Source organism: Pholis gunnellus, assembly GCF_910591455.1.
Source record: "Pholis gunnellus genome assembly, chromosome: 10".
NCBI classification, from domain to species: Eukaryota; Metazoa; Chordata; class Actinopteri; order Perciformes; family Pholidae; genus Pholis; species Pholis gunnellus.
In genome coordinates, this window is record NC_136537.1 from 15761556 (window position 1) to 15778795 (window position 17240).

At 42.1% G+C, this 17240-nt stretch overlaps 1 protein-coding gene across 2 annotated transcripts in view; it reads right to left on the reverse strand.

The window, feature by feature from the left end:
• macrod1 (mono-ADP ribosylhydrolase 1) overlaps window positions 1-17240 on the reverse strand; it is a 93611-nt gene that overhangs the window by 28925 nt on the left and 47446 nt on the right. For both annotated transcript variants that reach the window (XM_079167627.1, XM_079167626.1), the window contains exon 4: window positions 9368-9397. In XM_079167627.1, coding sequence (XP_079023753.1) covers window positions 9368-9397 — 30 coding nt within the window. The remainder of the gene's footprint in view (window positions 1-9367; window positions 9398-17240) is intronic.

Consider the following 17240-nt stretch of genomic DNA (forward strand, 5'->3'; position numbering starts at 1 on the left):
TAATGTGTTATTAAGGACTCAGCTGACTTTGACTTTCTGGTCAATTAGTCTTTATTAATTACATTTTCATAAATCTGTATCTGTCTTTGATCCACACCACATCTAAAGACCGTGACTGTGTTCATTTCCAGCAGGGCGATGATGCAGGAAAAGCAATTTTAGAGCTGTGCCAATTACCAGTTTCATTTCAATCTTTGCACCCATTGCAGTGAGACACATTTCCTAAAAGTTTATATTTATACCATCTCAACCTCAACAGCTTTATTACCATTCTCTGCCAAGAAGGCAGCATTTAACTTCAATGAACTCACACTTGAGACAAATTAAGATTTAAAAAAGGGACAACAGGTTTAAATGCTAAAGTGCAAAAACAAAAAAATAAAATTATTTACCATTAGGAAGCAACTCTTTAAAGCCAAAATATTTAAACTACCATTTCTAATAGAAATACAGAAACTATGTTATAACAAGAACATTATTATTTACGAGTCCTTTAAAACACTTGATTAATAATACATCATGCATTGACATTGTGTTTCGACTAAGACGAAAAGAACAAAACCTATTCTAGTGCTGGCTTGGAGGTCGACATCAAAGAACGGAAGCAAAAGATGCACAATCCTGATTCAGATTAAATGTTTTTTATATTTAAATTCTATAGAAAGCAAGGTGTGCTGAAGTGTAGAATAAATGTAAAAAAGGATGCATCTGGGTTCCTATTGCATGGTTCCCCCTCTTTCCTGTCACATTCAATCAGGTTTGTTCATAATCAAGAAAGAGAAACAGAAGTTTAGCCGTTGCCACTTTGTCAGGGAACTTTTAAAAAGTCATCCTCAGGCATTTTAAGCATTTATAAGGAAGTTATCAGTGTAGAGTTGACAGGAAACAAGGGGAGAGAGAGATGGAGAATGACATGCAACAGAGATTTGGACTCAAACTGGGGATGTTGCTGTCTTCACTTTATACCCCTATCCCGAGGATACTGAATTACGTGCAAAGTTGCAAAATGTTACTGAATTTATCTGCAAAATGTCCACTGACAACATATTTCATTTGTTTTCCCTGTAATATGTTCAACACCTACATTGTACGCCTAACGGCTGAAAGGATGAATCATGTTTTTATGGTTAATCTTTATGCAGTCAATGCATTTTGGTACGGTTAAGGAAGTATCCTCCTCTTGGTTAAAGCCCAAGACAGGATGTGTTCACTTTACTTTTGTTTTCCTCAACTCAACCACATGCAGGACTCTGGACGTGAACACGTGCATCCTGAATCATGCATGGTGTCAAAGGTGTAAGCTTTGAACGCACCCCCCTGTTGGCCCTGACCTCTGCACTGCAACCTGCATGCACAACATAACTGGCGCAATGCCTACATTTGAAAACCGCATTGCAACTCAACATAATACTCAGAGGAATTATGTTTCCCTCATAATGTAGTTGGCTAAACAAATTCATTGTATAAACTGTAAATGCCATAGGGGTAAAATACTGCGTATATTTAAATGTTAATGTTACCAGCCAACGTGTCACCAGCATTTGTAGCCTGGTAAGATCGTGCTTTTCTTTTGAAATAATTCAGAGGTCTAATGTAGGAGTGTGGCGTCAATAATTCATAATAAACCCAGAATAAAACACATCTGTCAGAAATGAAATTGTCGCAGCACTGTGAGACTTGTCAACGCTTGTTGAAAATAGTACAATAACACCCATCCATATGTCACAGCTCAGCGTGTTGGCCTGTGGCTCTTATCTCCGTCTGACTGTATACACACCAGCTGTTACAGCGGTGGGTTTCGCCAAACTGAGGAGCTCCGGGCGGGGGTCCGGTGTTATCTGAACGCTATTGTGTTAAGTTGGCATATCGCATGCCGTGCTGAGCTGTAGTGTGCCATGCCATGCTGTGCCATGTTGAACTGGGCCGCACTGTGAGCTAAGCACAAGTGTGAGGTTGTGAAAGGCGAGCTCTGAACACTGGCTACCTCCTCAGGGGGCACAGAAACAAGCTCAGATACCATGCTCACGCTGTGTGTGTGTGTGTGTGTGTGCACACAACTAATGCTGGTGTGTGTGTATCCTTGTCAAAGCACATGTGCTACCATGCACAGATGTATTCATGTGTGTCTGTGTGTGAGAAGAGTCCTTGAGGTGACACACACACACGCTGCACACTCTAACTTTGAAGCAGCCCAACTTTGAAATAGAGAACAAGTGTGATAAGATGGAGAGACAGAAAAGAGAAGGAGGGAGGAAGGGAGGGGAACAAAGGGGAGAGCAGCAGATGTAAGAATAGTGTGGAGGGAGATAAAGAAACAGGCAGGAACAACAGAATCAAAAGAAAGGGAAATGGAAATTGAACTGAAACGTAAACCAACAATACCTTTTGTGTTGTTTCTTGTTTGACAGATACATGAATGTGTGTGTGTGTGTGTTTGCGCCGTGGGTGTGTTTGTGTTTCAGTGTGTTAAATGGTGAAAACTGTCTCCCAGTCTTTATGAGAGGACTGCACTTCCTTTAGCTACAGAAACTCTTATTGACCCGACAACCTCTCTGCTCAGGCCCACACATGCACAATGCGTGGTTACAGATGCATACACAGTTAATCTTCTACACAACACATCTGCCTGTGTGCACATACAGCTCAATGCCAAGATTAAGTAACACGTGTCCTAGCATACAACAGCCGTTTGGAGGACAGTAAATTAAGTCTAACCAGTAATCGCTGCATGTTGCCAAGACACTTAGACAGCCGACTAATGTAATGTTTGTGCAGCGTCATGCTTCCTTTGACATTGGCATTGATGTCTCTCAATATCAGGATAAACTATCCCAAATTAGTTGTGCTTTATTCCTCAACAATCCACCAAATTAAACAAAAACACACAGTGGTTAAGCGCTCGGGTTTAGGCACAATAGGAATTTGTAAGGTTTAGGGAAAGAGGATTTGGTTAAAATAAGGACTTTTGCTTGAATTGACTTGTTATTGGAAAAGAGAAACAAACAACTGTCTTCCATTTTAAAGTCCAATGTTTTGTGGACTCATCCATCTAACCTGGCCTCCTCCCTACCTTGGATGTACTATATTAGAGAACTGGATACCACGCTCAAAGATAGCGCCATTTTGTTTTGCCGATCATAGAGCATGCATGTTCGGGGCCAGTGTGCGTCATATTGAAATACCCCATTCGGCCACTATACCAAAACAGCTCCACAGTCCAGCACTGTTCATGCCACGCAGGCTCTGTTGCTCTGTAATACCGTACCCTCCCTACTTTGTTCCCATCATAATTGCTACACCCATTGGGGGACTTTGTCACTTGAATGTAAACGTGCAATTTTGAGGTACTTGCCGAAATTAATGTTCGTCTTTGGAGGGCAGTCTCGGATATACGTAGACACATCACTGCAGTGTCCTTCATGACATTTCACATTTCAGGTGGCGCACAACCTTCAAATGCAGCCAACACATCAGAGACAGAATAAATCACTCTCTCTCTAGAACCTGGCGAGCAGGGTTAACAAATATCCATCCACCTATTGAGTCTCTCTGTGACTCCCACCTCACTAATATAAAGAGCTGTCTCTCTCACGACATTCACTGAAAACAGCCAATGTTGGCTTTCTATTCGGACTGTGGTAACTTCTGGCTCTGTGGGAGCCGGTGTAATAGCCCAGCGTGAGCGCCGCACGCTACTGAGTAGATTCAGACACCGTTCTGTCACTTCAATGTGGCCCGAAATATGAAGGGGGAATTCATGAGCAGAGGGAGGCGCAAATGAAAGATCGTTAGAAGTAAAGCTGCACCAGCACTTCTTCATCGCAGGCACATATTCAGGTCAATTTATGCTCAAGGATGGCAATAAAATCTATTACTTCTAGAGAACAACATCAACCGAGTCCATCTGTAATTTAAATGTCATTTTTCTTTATGAAGTATTTCACTTTTTGAAGTGAAGAATTAACGGGATAATTAAGGAATACTCTGCATTGATTTTCACACATTTGTCATGGCTCTAGGGCTGACAAAGTCGGTCTGTCCTTCCACCAGCGACTGTGTACAATATCTCTTTGGATTGCCATGGAAATTAGTACACATTCATGGTCACCAGGGGATCAACTGTCATAACTTTGGTGATCTAAAACATTTTATCTTGTGCCACCATCTAGCTAATAAATACTTTGTTTTATGACTAAATACATGCAAACCATGCAATGACATTCCTATCAGCTGTACTTTAAGTGTTTAGCGCTAATTAGCAAATGTTAACATGGTAATACGCTAAACTAAGATGGTGAACATGGTAAGTATTATACCCGCCAGACGTCATCCTATTACCAGTGTTACTTTAAAACATTTTAGCATGTTGACATTAGCATGCAGCTCAAAGTACCCCTGTGCCAGTAGTAGAAGTAAGCAGTGTACATGTTGCCGACACTATTATTTCATTAAATTGTGGAAATATTAGGCCACTATTTAATGCAATAATTTCAGACACACCTAGTCTTGTTTTTAACATTTTGTGAGGTACACACGCGCACACACAAATATGTGTGTGGTATTGATGCATCCCTCATTGAGTCCGGGAAAGCCCAAACTAAATTAGCATCACTGCAGCGTCGGAAGCTTGTTCATACTCCACTGACTCCGTCACATGCAAATGGGGTACCTGAACTACTCAACAATCAGCCGTGATTAGCGTCACCTTAATGCCACCAACAGATATCAGCATGAATTAGTCATGAATTTAACTTATATTAATAGACACAAAAAAAATCTTTTAGGAAGTGTCAAACTCATTTCCATATTAAAAAAAAACAGCATTCATTATTTAGGCTTCATTACCATACAAAATATCACATCAACGTTTTCTGGCACTGTAGCAAATATGAGATGGGATAGAGATATTAAAAAACACATACAATGGAGAGACTCACATAGAGGCAGAGAAAGACGAGACGAGGGATTGAAGAGCACAGTTGGACAAAGAGAAATGGGTTTGGAAGGAGATCAAGAGTAAAAAAATAAAAGGCTGTGTAGGTGAAGAGAGTGAGGGATAAAGGGGCTTAAAACAAAAGGGGAGGAGATGAATGGTAAGCGGTGGTTCAGAGAGGAGGAAGAATAAAAAGGAGGCAATAGATGGATGGATGCAGAGAGGGGATAGAAATGAGTGTTTTGGCTTCTGTAGACCAGTGACCAGCCAGCTAAGCAGGCGGCTGACCAGTTTAGGTGTTATCATTCCTCCCTCGCAGGCCCAGTATTGACCGACTCTGTGGGGAGGCAGGGAGGGACGCAGCCAGGGAGGTAGGGGGACTGGGTGATAATTGGCGATATGCTTACCTGGCGAGCAGCCTGCAACCCCCGGCAGGGCACACAAACACACACATGCACATGCTATATGCCAGCACAAGCTTTACCCCCACCCTCACAGACACACCCACAAGAAAAAGGACACACACACACACACACACACACACACACACACACACACAGGTAGATTGACATTAGAGTAAAACCAATCCTGAGGTCTCTCCTATGGAATACTAATATGGCTGCCCTTGCCAGCTGACCTCTTATAGGCCAAACAGGCTGTCCGTCAAACTAATGGGGCGGAACGCTGGCATATTGCTTTCCCACAATCCCTCAGCAGAGCCAGGACACTCATTTACTTCAGTCAGCTTGTTGCCAAGGCAACATTTAGGATGGGTCTGGTGTGGTGGATGCGCGCACACACACACACACACACACACACACACACGCACACACGGCTTTGCACACTAGCACACATGTACTTGTATACACAGAGTTGACATGCAGAAACCTGTTAAATGCTACTGTGAACTTCTCCACATAAACACTGTCGTGGTGAAACAGTCTGTGTGCGAGGCAGAGACACTGACAGCACTGTTTGTGGAAGGTACTCTAAGTGCTCTTTGCCTCTCGTCTCATCTGCGCGCCCCAAAACCAATCTCCTGCTCTCTCCCTTTATTCACAATACATGCTCTCTTGTTCCCTTGTTCTGAAAGTCAAGCAGACAAGCCTGTCCACTGCCGGCTTTTATTCTCCTCATCCAGACAAGGGAGAAAGCAGAGGAGGAGGGCTGCACTGCAGAGCACGGTATCAAACCTCATCCCCGTCCTGGAGGATTGATTATAGATGTCAGCACACACAAAACAAGCTCGGCAAGAAAATCCAGTGCGCAAGAGGATTTTGGTCTTTTTTCCGCCCCACCAAATTAAAAAAATGTAAGTGGATGAAATTTTAATTGGGATCGTGCTCATTTATTGTGAGCTGGGTCCGGATATCTTAAGACACCTAAACCAATCATATGCAGGCACTGTCTTCATGGCTGGTTCACATCCTGAGCACTCAGTCCCCACAGACCCAGAACAGGCTCTCTGATACCAGCCGCCTGTGTTTGTACCTTCGTGTCTCTATTTGATCAGCAGGTGTTACACACATTGCATTGCTGATTTCAGCTGATAAAATCCAATAAATTCTAATTCAATTATAAATCAAAATCTACGCCTTAAGCATCTACGACAAGATTCTTGCTAACCCCTTGCATCAAGTATTAATCCGGCTTTACTCCGAGTCAAATGGTTTGTCTATCATCATGTCGAGAAGATGCACAACTCCTCCTTTACAATGGTGATTATCACCCGGTCTTCAGGCTCCGTCTTGTGTCAAAATCTCTTTGTTATTTCAGTTTTTGTGTTGAATCACATTAGCACACTGCAGATGGTATTCCTGCAATGAGGACAATTTCGTTGTCAATGTCATAAAGGGTAGTGTCTTTCAGATTTTGGGACCACAGCAATTCTTGGCTTCATGGTTCCTTACATAGCAATTATTATTCCATTGAGTTCCACAGAGCGTGATATTCAGATTTTAAATAAATTTGGAGGAAAGAGAGTACTGGTATCAGATCAGTACTTCAGCTTGGCTCAGATACCCTGAGTTCAGGTATCGGTTTAAGGAAACTGAGGAGCGTACTCTCTCTAGAGAGAGGTCTCTTCATAGCTAGTATGGAGAGATGATGAAAGTGACCAGTAACTCTTTCAATGTTCCGATGGCATAGAGTGTTCTGAACATATCCTTTGAACATAAAAAAAAGCATCTCAACTGAACCTTTTCTTTCCTTACAGAGCACGAAAACAAGGTACCTCAGTATACTAGAGAAGGTTCACATGTTGCAATAAAAACTTCGGCTCTAAATGGAATAGGACATTGCAGACTTGTAATATTGTTTATTGTGCCTCGAAATGTGGTAAACAGGTTCAGCCTCCCAACCTTATAGATGGAGCAGACCACAAACCCGTGGAAGAAAACACTTCAATGCACCACACATCCCAAAGGTACATTACTGGCATATGGTGACCTACATATATATATATATATATTTATTAATACACACACTGTATGTATAAAGCTCATGGTAACTGTCTGGCTCACTAAACCTCCAATCATCCAATCATCATCTGGGATTTCTTTTCTATTTGGAAAATCAATCAAAGCAGTGAAACGTTGAAATGGCAGATAAGCTCCGGAATAAATGAGCAACTGCAGCCAGTGGACATTAAAAAAAAAAAAGAACGTTAATTTCCTGCCCTTGAGTTTGTTGTTGATGCGCAGCCGGAGCTCAGCACCCCTCCAGATTTAAGAAAACAATGTTGGCAGGTGTGTGTTTGATCTAAGTGAATGACATTTACGCAGGTACCCTCGAGACTGAGTAGTAATGCACTGTAGTAAAGACCTTTTGTTGCCTCACCGCTGATGAAAAACTAAGCTGAATGAATGAATGATACTCGGTGCAGAGTGTGATCTCGGCGTATGGAGTTGAATACCGAATGATTTTTGTGTGTTTTTTTTCCCCCACTCGGCTCGGCTTCTGCATCTGTATATTATCTCTTGGACCTCCATTGCTTTCGTCTCTCGTCTTCTCGCTCCAACCACCATTTCCCTCCCGTCTCTCTAGTTTGTTCCATTCTCCCCCTTGTCTCTACGCTTAACTCGCTCTCTAATTAACACCTACTGTAGCCTCTGCCTTAGCAAACCCCCGAGGACAGAGCTGGAAAGGGAGTCAGAGAGGAGGAAATACATACAATAAGAAAGAGATGAAAGAAACCAAAAGAGCAAGAGCGTGTTAAAGAGTGACAGAGAGACCGAGCTTAAAAGAAAATTAAAAAAAACACAAACAAACACTGATGCAGATGGTGGTTGTTGGATATTTAGCCTCCTCCAGCCCGTCGGTGGACATTTTTAGAACGAAAACAGATGTTGTGGATAAATTTAACTAAATAAAAAATGTAAAATATCTAAGCCAATGCAAACAGTTTGACTCGTACACACATTCACGGCCTCTCTAGAAACCATCTGTCTCTATAGAGCCAACAGAGACTTCAGGACAACATCAAATAATGCTGTAGATCTCCAGGGGCTTGACTGACTGTACTGAGTGTGCGAGTGTGCAGTCCATTTTTATGGCTTGAGGCTCAGCTGGAGTGTATCAGTGAGGGTGGAGGACTTACTGCTTCAACACAACATTTCAGACAAGCAAATACAGTTTTAGAGGCAGGCAAATGCACTGAACTCGCATTCGAATGCACATGCACACATACAGGTGTGTCACCATGGAGACTGGAAAGCCAAAACTCGTGCACACACGTACCCACATTACATACAAATTGAAGGTTAAACATTTCAGTTTAAGTGAGCTGGTCTGAGCGGCTAAAGCGGTTTGGCCAAATGAAGGAAAAGAAAACAACCACAGGCAAACGCACCAGCACCCAAATTTGCAAGCATTAACAAACACACACACAGGTGGAAAGGAGTGTGTGTGTGTGTGTGTGTGTGTGTGTGTACAGGTTTTAGTGAATGCGACTGCCGCATTAGCTGTACAGATTTATTACAAGTATCGATTAAGCCTGGACGTCCAACATCACACGCATGCAGCAAAGCACTGAGTCAACAATACACTGAAAAATGACTGTTTATGTCCACAGCACTCCACACCCATAAATAATGAACTATCGACTTTGCACCTGCGCTCACTCACAAACACACAGAAACACGGGCAGACGGACACACACGGCGCAGCATGCAAACGCACCTCGCACACCTGCCACAACAGAGAGCTACCAAACAAAGACATATACAGACAGACCGCACATGCGACTCCACACTCTCTTTGTCTAGTACGCTGCACTGCATCATTTGATTAAAGGAACATTTTGAATGGTTTGGTGTCCAGGGAGGACTATTTGCACCACAGCGCTGTACTATTAATAACAAGTGAGGCCTACAGGTGCCTTGGCAAGCAAACACAAACACACGCAGCCAAAGGATCAGACGGGTTGTGACTTACCTCCACCTCCGCCGAGCAGAGTGTTGTTGGCTGAAAGACAGAGAAGAAAGAAGAAATATTCATGAAACAAAAATGCCTAAAAACAACTTGAGTTGAAACAACAATCAAGTGGTGGATGCTCAAAGAATGAATGAAACTGAACATGGACCACGGCTGAAATCAAGGTTTTGATTTCTTGTTTGCAACAGAGGTATCATTTTCTCACTACATCCAATCTGCATAACACCATGAATGTAGAGCTGAAACTATTCAGTTTAGTCAACTAATCAATCAATCAATCAATAGAAAATTAATTGGCAAATGTTTTGAAAAGAATATTTAATCTTTCCTGCTACAAGCTCCTCTGATGAGGTTTTTTCTGCTTTTCTGTAACTGTAATTTGAATATCTGTTGGCTGGCACGTATAAAAACATCACCTAGGGCTCTCAGAACTCGTGAGACATTTTTTTAATTGAATAAGTAATCAACGGTTTAATCAATAATGCAGCCCAAATAACAACTAATACTAATTGCAGCACTGACCCCTGCCGAATTCAAGGTTGCATCGGTAGTTTTGATCGCTTTTTGCTTCAGAGAAATTCATATTTCTCTCCTCCTAATCAGTGTAAAAACACTCTATTGTGGTCGCAGACAGACTGGGATGTGCACTTACTTGAACCTTCACCGAACACATCATCAACGACACCTCATCACTGTATTCATTAACAACCGAGTTCAGAACATTTCTTCATTGCCACTTATGGTTGTGTGGGTGTGATGTTCAGAAACTCTGATCTCATTTTGTGCACTAAAATAACTGTTATTTGTTAACTTATATTTACGTGTTGGAGGGCGAAAAAAAAGGCCCCACATTTGCCCTTCAACGCATCATTTATTGTTGTTGTCAGCATTTCTCAATCCAAGTCCTCAGTGCTCACAGTGCTGCTCGGTTTGCCAACCAGCAATTAATTGCATTCACCTGGCAATGCAGGTGTAACTCCGTCCCTGATTAGATCGGTAGAACGAGAACCAGCAGGATCGGAGTCCCGTCAATGAGGACTGAGAAGCATTGCACAATCACAACGAGTAGCTTCACTGCCTGCAAAGCTAATGAGTAAACTCATGCTGAGGCTACAGTCCAAAGGAAAATAAACAACTCTGTGAGAAACAGGCAGGCAAGATGGTTTAATTTGTATTAAAAAAAAAGTCTGAATAACAAGGAGGCGATTGTAGCTTAAACACAATAACAATATAATGAGCTCTCTGTTTCTCTCTAAATATGTATATATAACTGCACATGCTTAAAGAGTGTAAACTGCTGGCAGGGTGATGAGGCTGGCTGCTGCTTCTCCTGACATATGCGATATCCTCGTGTTTTCCTCACTCGCATAGCCATAAACGTGTGGAGTCAGCAGCGCTAGCCCGGGGACATCTGCAGGCTGCCACGCTTCCAACTCCAAACCTGACCATAAACTCATAAAAATTATGTTTTCCAATTCTTTCCCTGATCCTGGAACAAATTTAGGTTGCTGCAACCAGGTTAGGAGAATCTGATAAGCACATAATCTCTGTGCCAGGGACAGTGACAAAGTTACGTCAGAACACATGGGAGACGTCTCTAGTTTTAGTTAGTTAGCGTTTAGGCATTGTGCCAATTGGGTACGCACTCAGACAGTGCATCAAGCAAGTTTAAAGAGGGGAGCAGAGACTAAATCACACAGCTGTCTTTCCCTCTCAAGAATCCGCTACTCTTGAACATTTTCACCATCCCCCACTGCCTCATTAATGGCAAATCCCACTTAACTTCAGCCTTTCAACACACTATACTTCTCTGTATGTGTCTCACTAACATCTCCCAAAGTGGATATCTCCACTCTCTAATTAGAAAATGTGCAGCTCCATACAGCATGAACTGGAAAAAAAAAGAGGACGTTATTTCAATGTGAGACGATTTGAGGTGCACAGCTTGTTTAAGAGCTGATGGATATTATGGTGAACTGAAAATAAAGCTCATTGAGATGTAAAATCCCAGACAAATAAAATGTCTCCATTAAGTCTCCCATTCATCCTCTGCTGATTAGCTGCAGGCTGCACATAAGAGTGATGTCACATAATGGGTCTTGTTAATACGCGTCCATGTTGAGAAACACACCCATCTGAGTGGTGAAAGGTTTCTTTTTTTTTTTTTTTTTTAAAAGAAAGACAAATGTGCCTGAAGGAGAGACGACGCAGCACCGACGTGGAGCGCCGGACCGGAACCACCGTCACCGCGGTGTTGTTGGTGGCGGAGTAAACTGGTGACAGCAGAGGGCTGCACCATGAAGCTGGGTTAGTATGTTGAGCCTAAAGCCAGAGTTTTGAAGATGGCTCTCTTTTAACTTGGCTGGATCGCCATGATAATTTATGTTCAGAGTTTCGTATTGAAATGGACTATAAAACGCGTAGCTGGACCTGCTGTAGGTGCCAGATTGGTAAGAGATTTTCCTCGGAGAGCGAGAGTGCTTAGAGACTAAATGGATCCATTGGCGTTTACTAACAATATTCTCTATTAACTACATAGATTCTCAGCTGAGGGAATACGTTATAAATGCAATTAGCCGTACGTTACTAATGCCACAGAACCAGCGGTGCAATTACAGTCGTGCAAACTGATCACATCGCCACAAGAACTTAAAAAGGCATTCAGACTGTGATGCCGAAAATCTGAGCAAGAACACTCTTTTATTGTATGTTAAGGTTGTACTTGCTCTTGTAGTGTTTGCCGATGTCCATTTACACTGCTGGTATTGCAGCTAATAAGAGCACCGATTAGAAAATGCATTAGTCATTTGTATGTTTAAACATAATTTAATATGGATAATAATGGCCTTAATGTAAGCTTACATTTAGTTAGTAAGACATTAGTAATGTGGAAATGGGATATCTGTTCAATCTAAAGTAATAAATCGTGTAAACAGTCCCAACAGCGTCACAAAGCTGTAATGTCACGGCCAAAAATACGTTTTACAAAGAATACATCAAACTTATGACAAACCTATATAAATGTATACATGATTGTTTTATTTATACCTGCATAATATGTGTTTTAGAGTTAGTAGCATGCACTTTAAAATGAGTGTGAATATCCGATCACGCTAACCTAACAATGCTCTCTGGTCATCAGACTTTGCCATATTTAACGGTTTAAATTAAAATAATATGAGCAGATGGCAGATGTCATTTGGGACCAGCGGATGGTTAAAAGGTTGTCACAGTTGGACCAGGTGAATAAAACCTGGCCAGGAAAACGGCACTAAGTAGTTCCTTCAGTGCACTTTAAATGGAGAAAAAAAGCCGGTGGATGCTTTTACTGTTATGTGCCGGTCTATAATGTTTGATGCATTTGAGGACTTATCTTGAGGAAATGTCTTTTTTTCAGCCACTTTTCCAGCTCCCTGCCTTGTCTACATGTCAGTTGACGTCCAACATTTCCCATAATGTCATAGCAATAAAGCCCAGAGAAGACACTCACACAGTGATAGTGAAGTTCCTCCACTCAAATCACAACATGTTTTATGACTGAATTGCCTTCTGGATTACTGAGGCTGCCGTCAGTGGGGATGCCAGGCTTTGGGGACTGACAACAAAGCCTGGCGGAAACTGATGTTTTAGATTGCTGAAATCTTTTCTTTCTACAATCATGCTCCATTGTAGCTGCTGGAAATGTCTCCATGAGAAGTGGCACTGTCTATGTCTGGACAGCTATCATCAGAAATAAGGACAATATCGCACCAAATGTTAACAAAATAGCCTCAGAAACTAATTTTTCCTGCACACTGCCAGCTGGGGAAAATGAAATTGTGTTGCTGGGGCTGTGATGCTTCGGGTGAAGTTGAGACAGTGAAATACAATCCAAGAAGTTGAGTAATAGATCCATGACTTTGTCAACAAACACAGCACCGTGGTTTATAAGACTATGAGTAGGGAAGGTAAACAGAAGGAACACGGCTCACTTTACAAGGTAATCTATCAGGAATGTGGGAATAAATGTATTTGATTGACTACGTCCAGCTAATTTTTCTCAGTCACTTTTAGTGTACTACCGAGTGCTACAACATGAATGCCTGTCACTAATGATGGGTTATAATAAACAGGCAGTTCAGAAGATATAATCCCAAAATAAATTATTTTAGCCTTTCAGAGAAGGAGTGCGAGGTTCCCTGTTACAAGTACAGGTTTAATTTGGGTTTTATTTTTCCATTTTTAATTCTTCTTAATTGTTATCTTTATTCATGGGCTTATATGGTAATTAAGATTGTATTATGTAAGGTACAATAGACCTGTGTTACACCATCAATGATCCCATGTAATACCGCTGTTCTCTGTGTAGATACATAGGCGCTTGAGACACGACCAGCCTTCTGAGCCCTGTGGGGAAACAAAGGCATCAAAGCAACCAAAATACTCATGTGTATGCACAATCATGCAGTCACACACACACACACACACACACACACACACACACACACACACACACACACACACACACACACACACACACACACACACACACACACACACACACACACACACACGGGTGTGGACACTACGACACCTATGCTCGCACATACGCCATACTTGTCAGCAGTCACACACACACAAATACAGACTGTAGCATTTCGGAGTTTGGGTAACCATGGCGACGGCAAAGCCCAAAGGTTTGATACTGAAACCTAGTTAATTAGAGAGAGAGAACGAGAGAGGGAGAGAGACAGAGAGAGACAGAGAGAGAGAGAGAGTAATGTCTGTACTCGAGGGAAATTGATTCACCATCTGTTAAAACCAACATGTATCCATATTTCGAGCATGGACCGAGTGTAACTGTGTGTGTGTGTGTGTGTGTGTGTGTGTGTGTGTGTGTGTGTGTGTGTGTGTGTGTGTTTGAGGTGTGTGTGTGTGTGCACTGGCCACAGTGGTTGCATGGGCACAAAACAAACACGCACACAAACTCCCTTCTCCCGTGGTGCCGACTACTTGAAGGCAAACTGTTTCTCTCTTCTTATTGGTATTAGATGACTAATTGGAGCCGCTAATGCTGCGCAGCTAAATAAAGCGCGCTAGCATCTTCTGCCGAGACACGCCAATTATCGGAGCGGGGAAGGGATCAAGGTGATAAGTAATACAACTACATACAGAGCTAAAGAGGGTCGGAGGAGGGAGGGAGGGAGGGAGGGAGTGGAGGAGGAGGAGAGCGCGAGGTGTCAGGGGATGGAGGGAGGGCTCGGGGAGGGGTGACGAAGAGTGAGTGAGAGAGACAGACAAAGTGAAAGAGTTGAGGGTGGAGGAGCGAGACGCAGGACTAAATTTGCTGGGAACATAAAACAACAAGATGGAGTGTACTTCTTCTTCTTCTTCTTCTTTCTGGGGAGGTGAGTAATCACACTGAGGGGGTGAAATGGGGAGAGACACACATGGAGAGAGAGAGAGGGGGGGGGGGGGGGGGGGGGGTGTATTGATGCATCAGTGAAGGACGAGAGCTAAATGCTTACAACCTGGCCAGATGGAAGAGGAAGAAGTTGGTGAAACTAAAGAGAGGACGAAAGCATTCAATTGCTGTTTGGCTGAGTACAAAATTGATGTTTAACCACCTGTGTGTGTGTGTGTGTGTGTGTGTGTGTGTGTGTGTGTGTGTGTGGGGGGGGGGGGGGGGGGGGGGGGGGGGGGGGGGGGGATTATACTAGACGTCAAGAGCTATGATGGTCATGATGACGAGTAAAATCTCCATTATGCAAAGCTCTGTGTTGAAGCAGTCCTCTGTCTTTGCTTTCTGTGGCCCTCCATCTTATTTTTCATTCTCTCTGCTCTCGGTGCTCTCTCCCTGCTTATTCCCCAGGCCCCAGTGCAACCTGTTTGTGTATTCCTCCCTCTCCCGCCTTCTCTCTCTCTCCATCTCTCTCTGTCTCTCTCTCTCTCTCCTCCACCCACTTGTCCTAACCACCATCATACCTCTTTCAGGCATTTAATTTCTAGCCATCATTTAGTCGGTCCACTTGAGAATGCCAATCAATTCACTGGCGTCCTTATGGGGGGGAAAACTAAGCTAATTATACAGTGCAGGATAAAAGCAGACATGGTGCTACACCTTTAACTGAGATTAAATGAGATTATAGTACGGATACATTGATCCTTAGGAGGAAGTAAAACAGGTTAGACGGAGAAACTGAACATACTAGAATTAAGAAATTACCATGACAAAAGCATTTGACGATCCATCTTGAGTACTGTATTTATTAAGCAGTTAAAGAGTTATCTAATGGTGGTCCCAGATAGATCAACGTAGGGATGCCTGATTACTGGAAGGCTAAAAGGAGGATTTTAAAAACACTTAAGTCTCTCAATGTTTGTGTGTGTTTTGTTGGCTTTTCTTGGCCTTTGAGCAAATGTAGCTCCAGAGTCTCCCTGTGAATGCTGTTTTCTTGAAACCCACTATGATATAAAAGGCCTTCATTTCACCTCAATGCTGAGACTTTGACTTACAAAGACAAAGTGAACAGAGAGAAACACCGATTCATCGTAACACAATCTCCTCCTACTCGACTCTGTGATGGTGCTCTTCAAGAATCTACAAGTGAGGCGAAACACAACAACCGGCAGCAAAGACTGTATTCATTTGAGCTGAGCTGGTGTGAAAGTAGATTTCTAGTTGACAGCTGATGAACCCGTCGTTGCTAATTACCTTGACATTCTTTATATGCGTTCAAACCTGCAGAGACAATACGACACAGAGACGCTGTGTGAACCCTCCTGCGACTACAGTTTGTGTACTTCCTGAACAACTCCACGCAAAACAGCAGTCAGTCAAAATGAAAAAAAAATAAAAAATTTTAAACTTTTTTCTTTTCTTTATATTTAGTAATGCTAAAATGAATTGAGGATTAATCAATGAAGACAATCTTAACTGATTAAAGTTTAGATAACTCCTTTGTGTTCGTGTTTTAAGCGTTAATGCTTGTAATTAAGGGCTTTGCTGATTTGCTACAGACGTTTGTCATTTCATAAAGTAAATGGTTCATTATTTAATTCAATATTTAAAATCTTAATCTAGGATGAACAGTTTTAGTCACGAATATTTTTGTTTGATAATACTGACCCATCCTTCAATGAACCTACTCAATAAACTAGGCAACTCAGTGACTTAGTAGCCAATTTGTTATTTGGCGAGTCACTAAGGTCTTGTTTACACGTGCACAGGTATTTTTCTAAATAAAATAGCATTTTCTAAGTATTTTGAGCTTTCGTCCAAACACGTTTTAGGTCACTAAAAAAACTGAGCTTTTGCAAAACTTCAACCAGAGTGAAGATTTTCAGAAACTCTGCTTTCAATGTTGAGTTTTGGGCTTTTAACTGCTGTATTCATTTAGTAAATCCTAATATGGATACAGGAAGTGTCACAATGCAACAGGATGGAAGGTGATACCAGCCTGTTGCCTGACAGTCTTAGCATTTTGTCTTTGGACAAAGAAATTGGAAGAAAAGTAGTACTTGACATTCAGGTGTTCAATGGGTTAGCTCTTTTTCTTAACATTTACAGGTAATATTGGACCAACATGCAAATATGTGACAGAGGAAGTTTACAAAGGTTGTAGGTTGAGGCTGAGGACAGCTTGGTGATAAAGGCTTTATATCACCTTGAACATCCACTGGGCGTTTGGTCCGGTGAACCTAACCACAATTATTTTACTTACAAACGTTACAATCATCAGTTCAAACGTTCTGCTTTTTAATATAGAGAATGACATACGAGTTTAACCTTGTTGCAACTTTCTTATCGAGTGTATAACAAAGTATACTGAATCAAATCATGAGGAATCTCATCAACGTCCAATTCAAATAATGTTTCATGAGTTGTGACCCT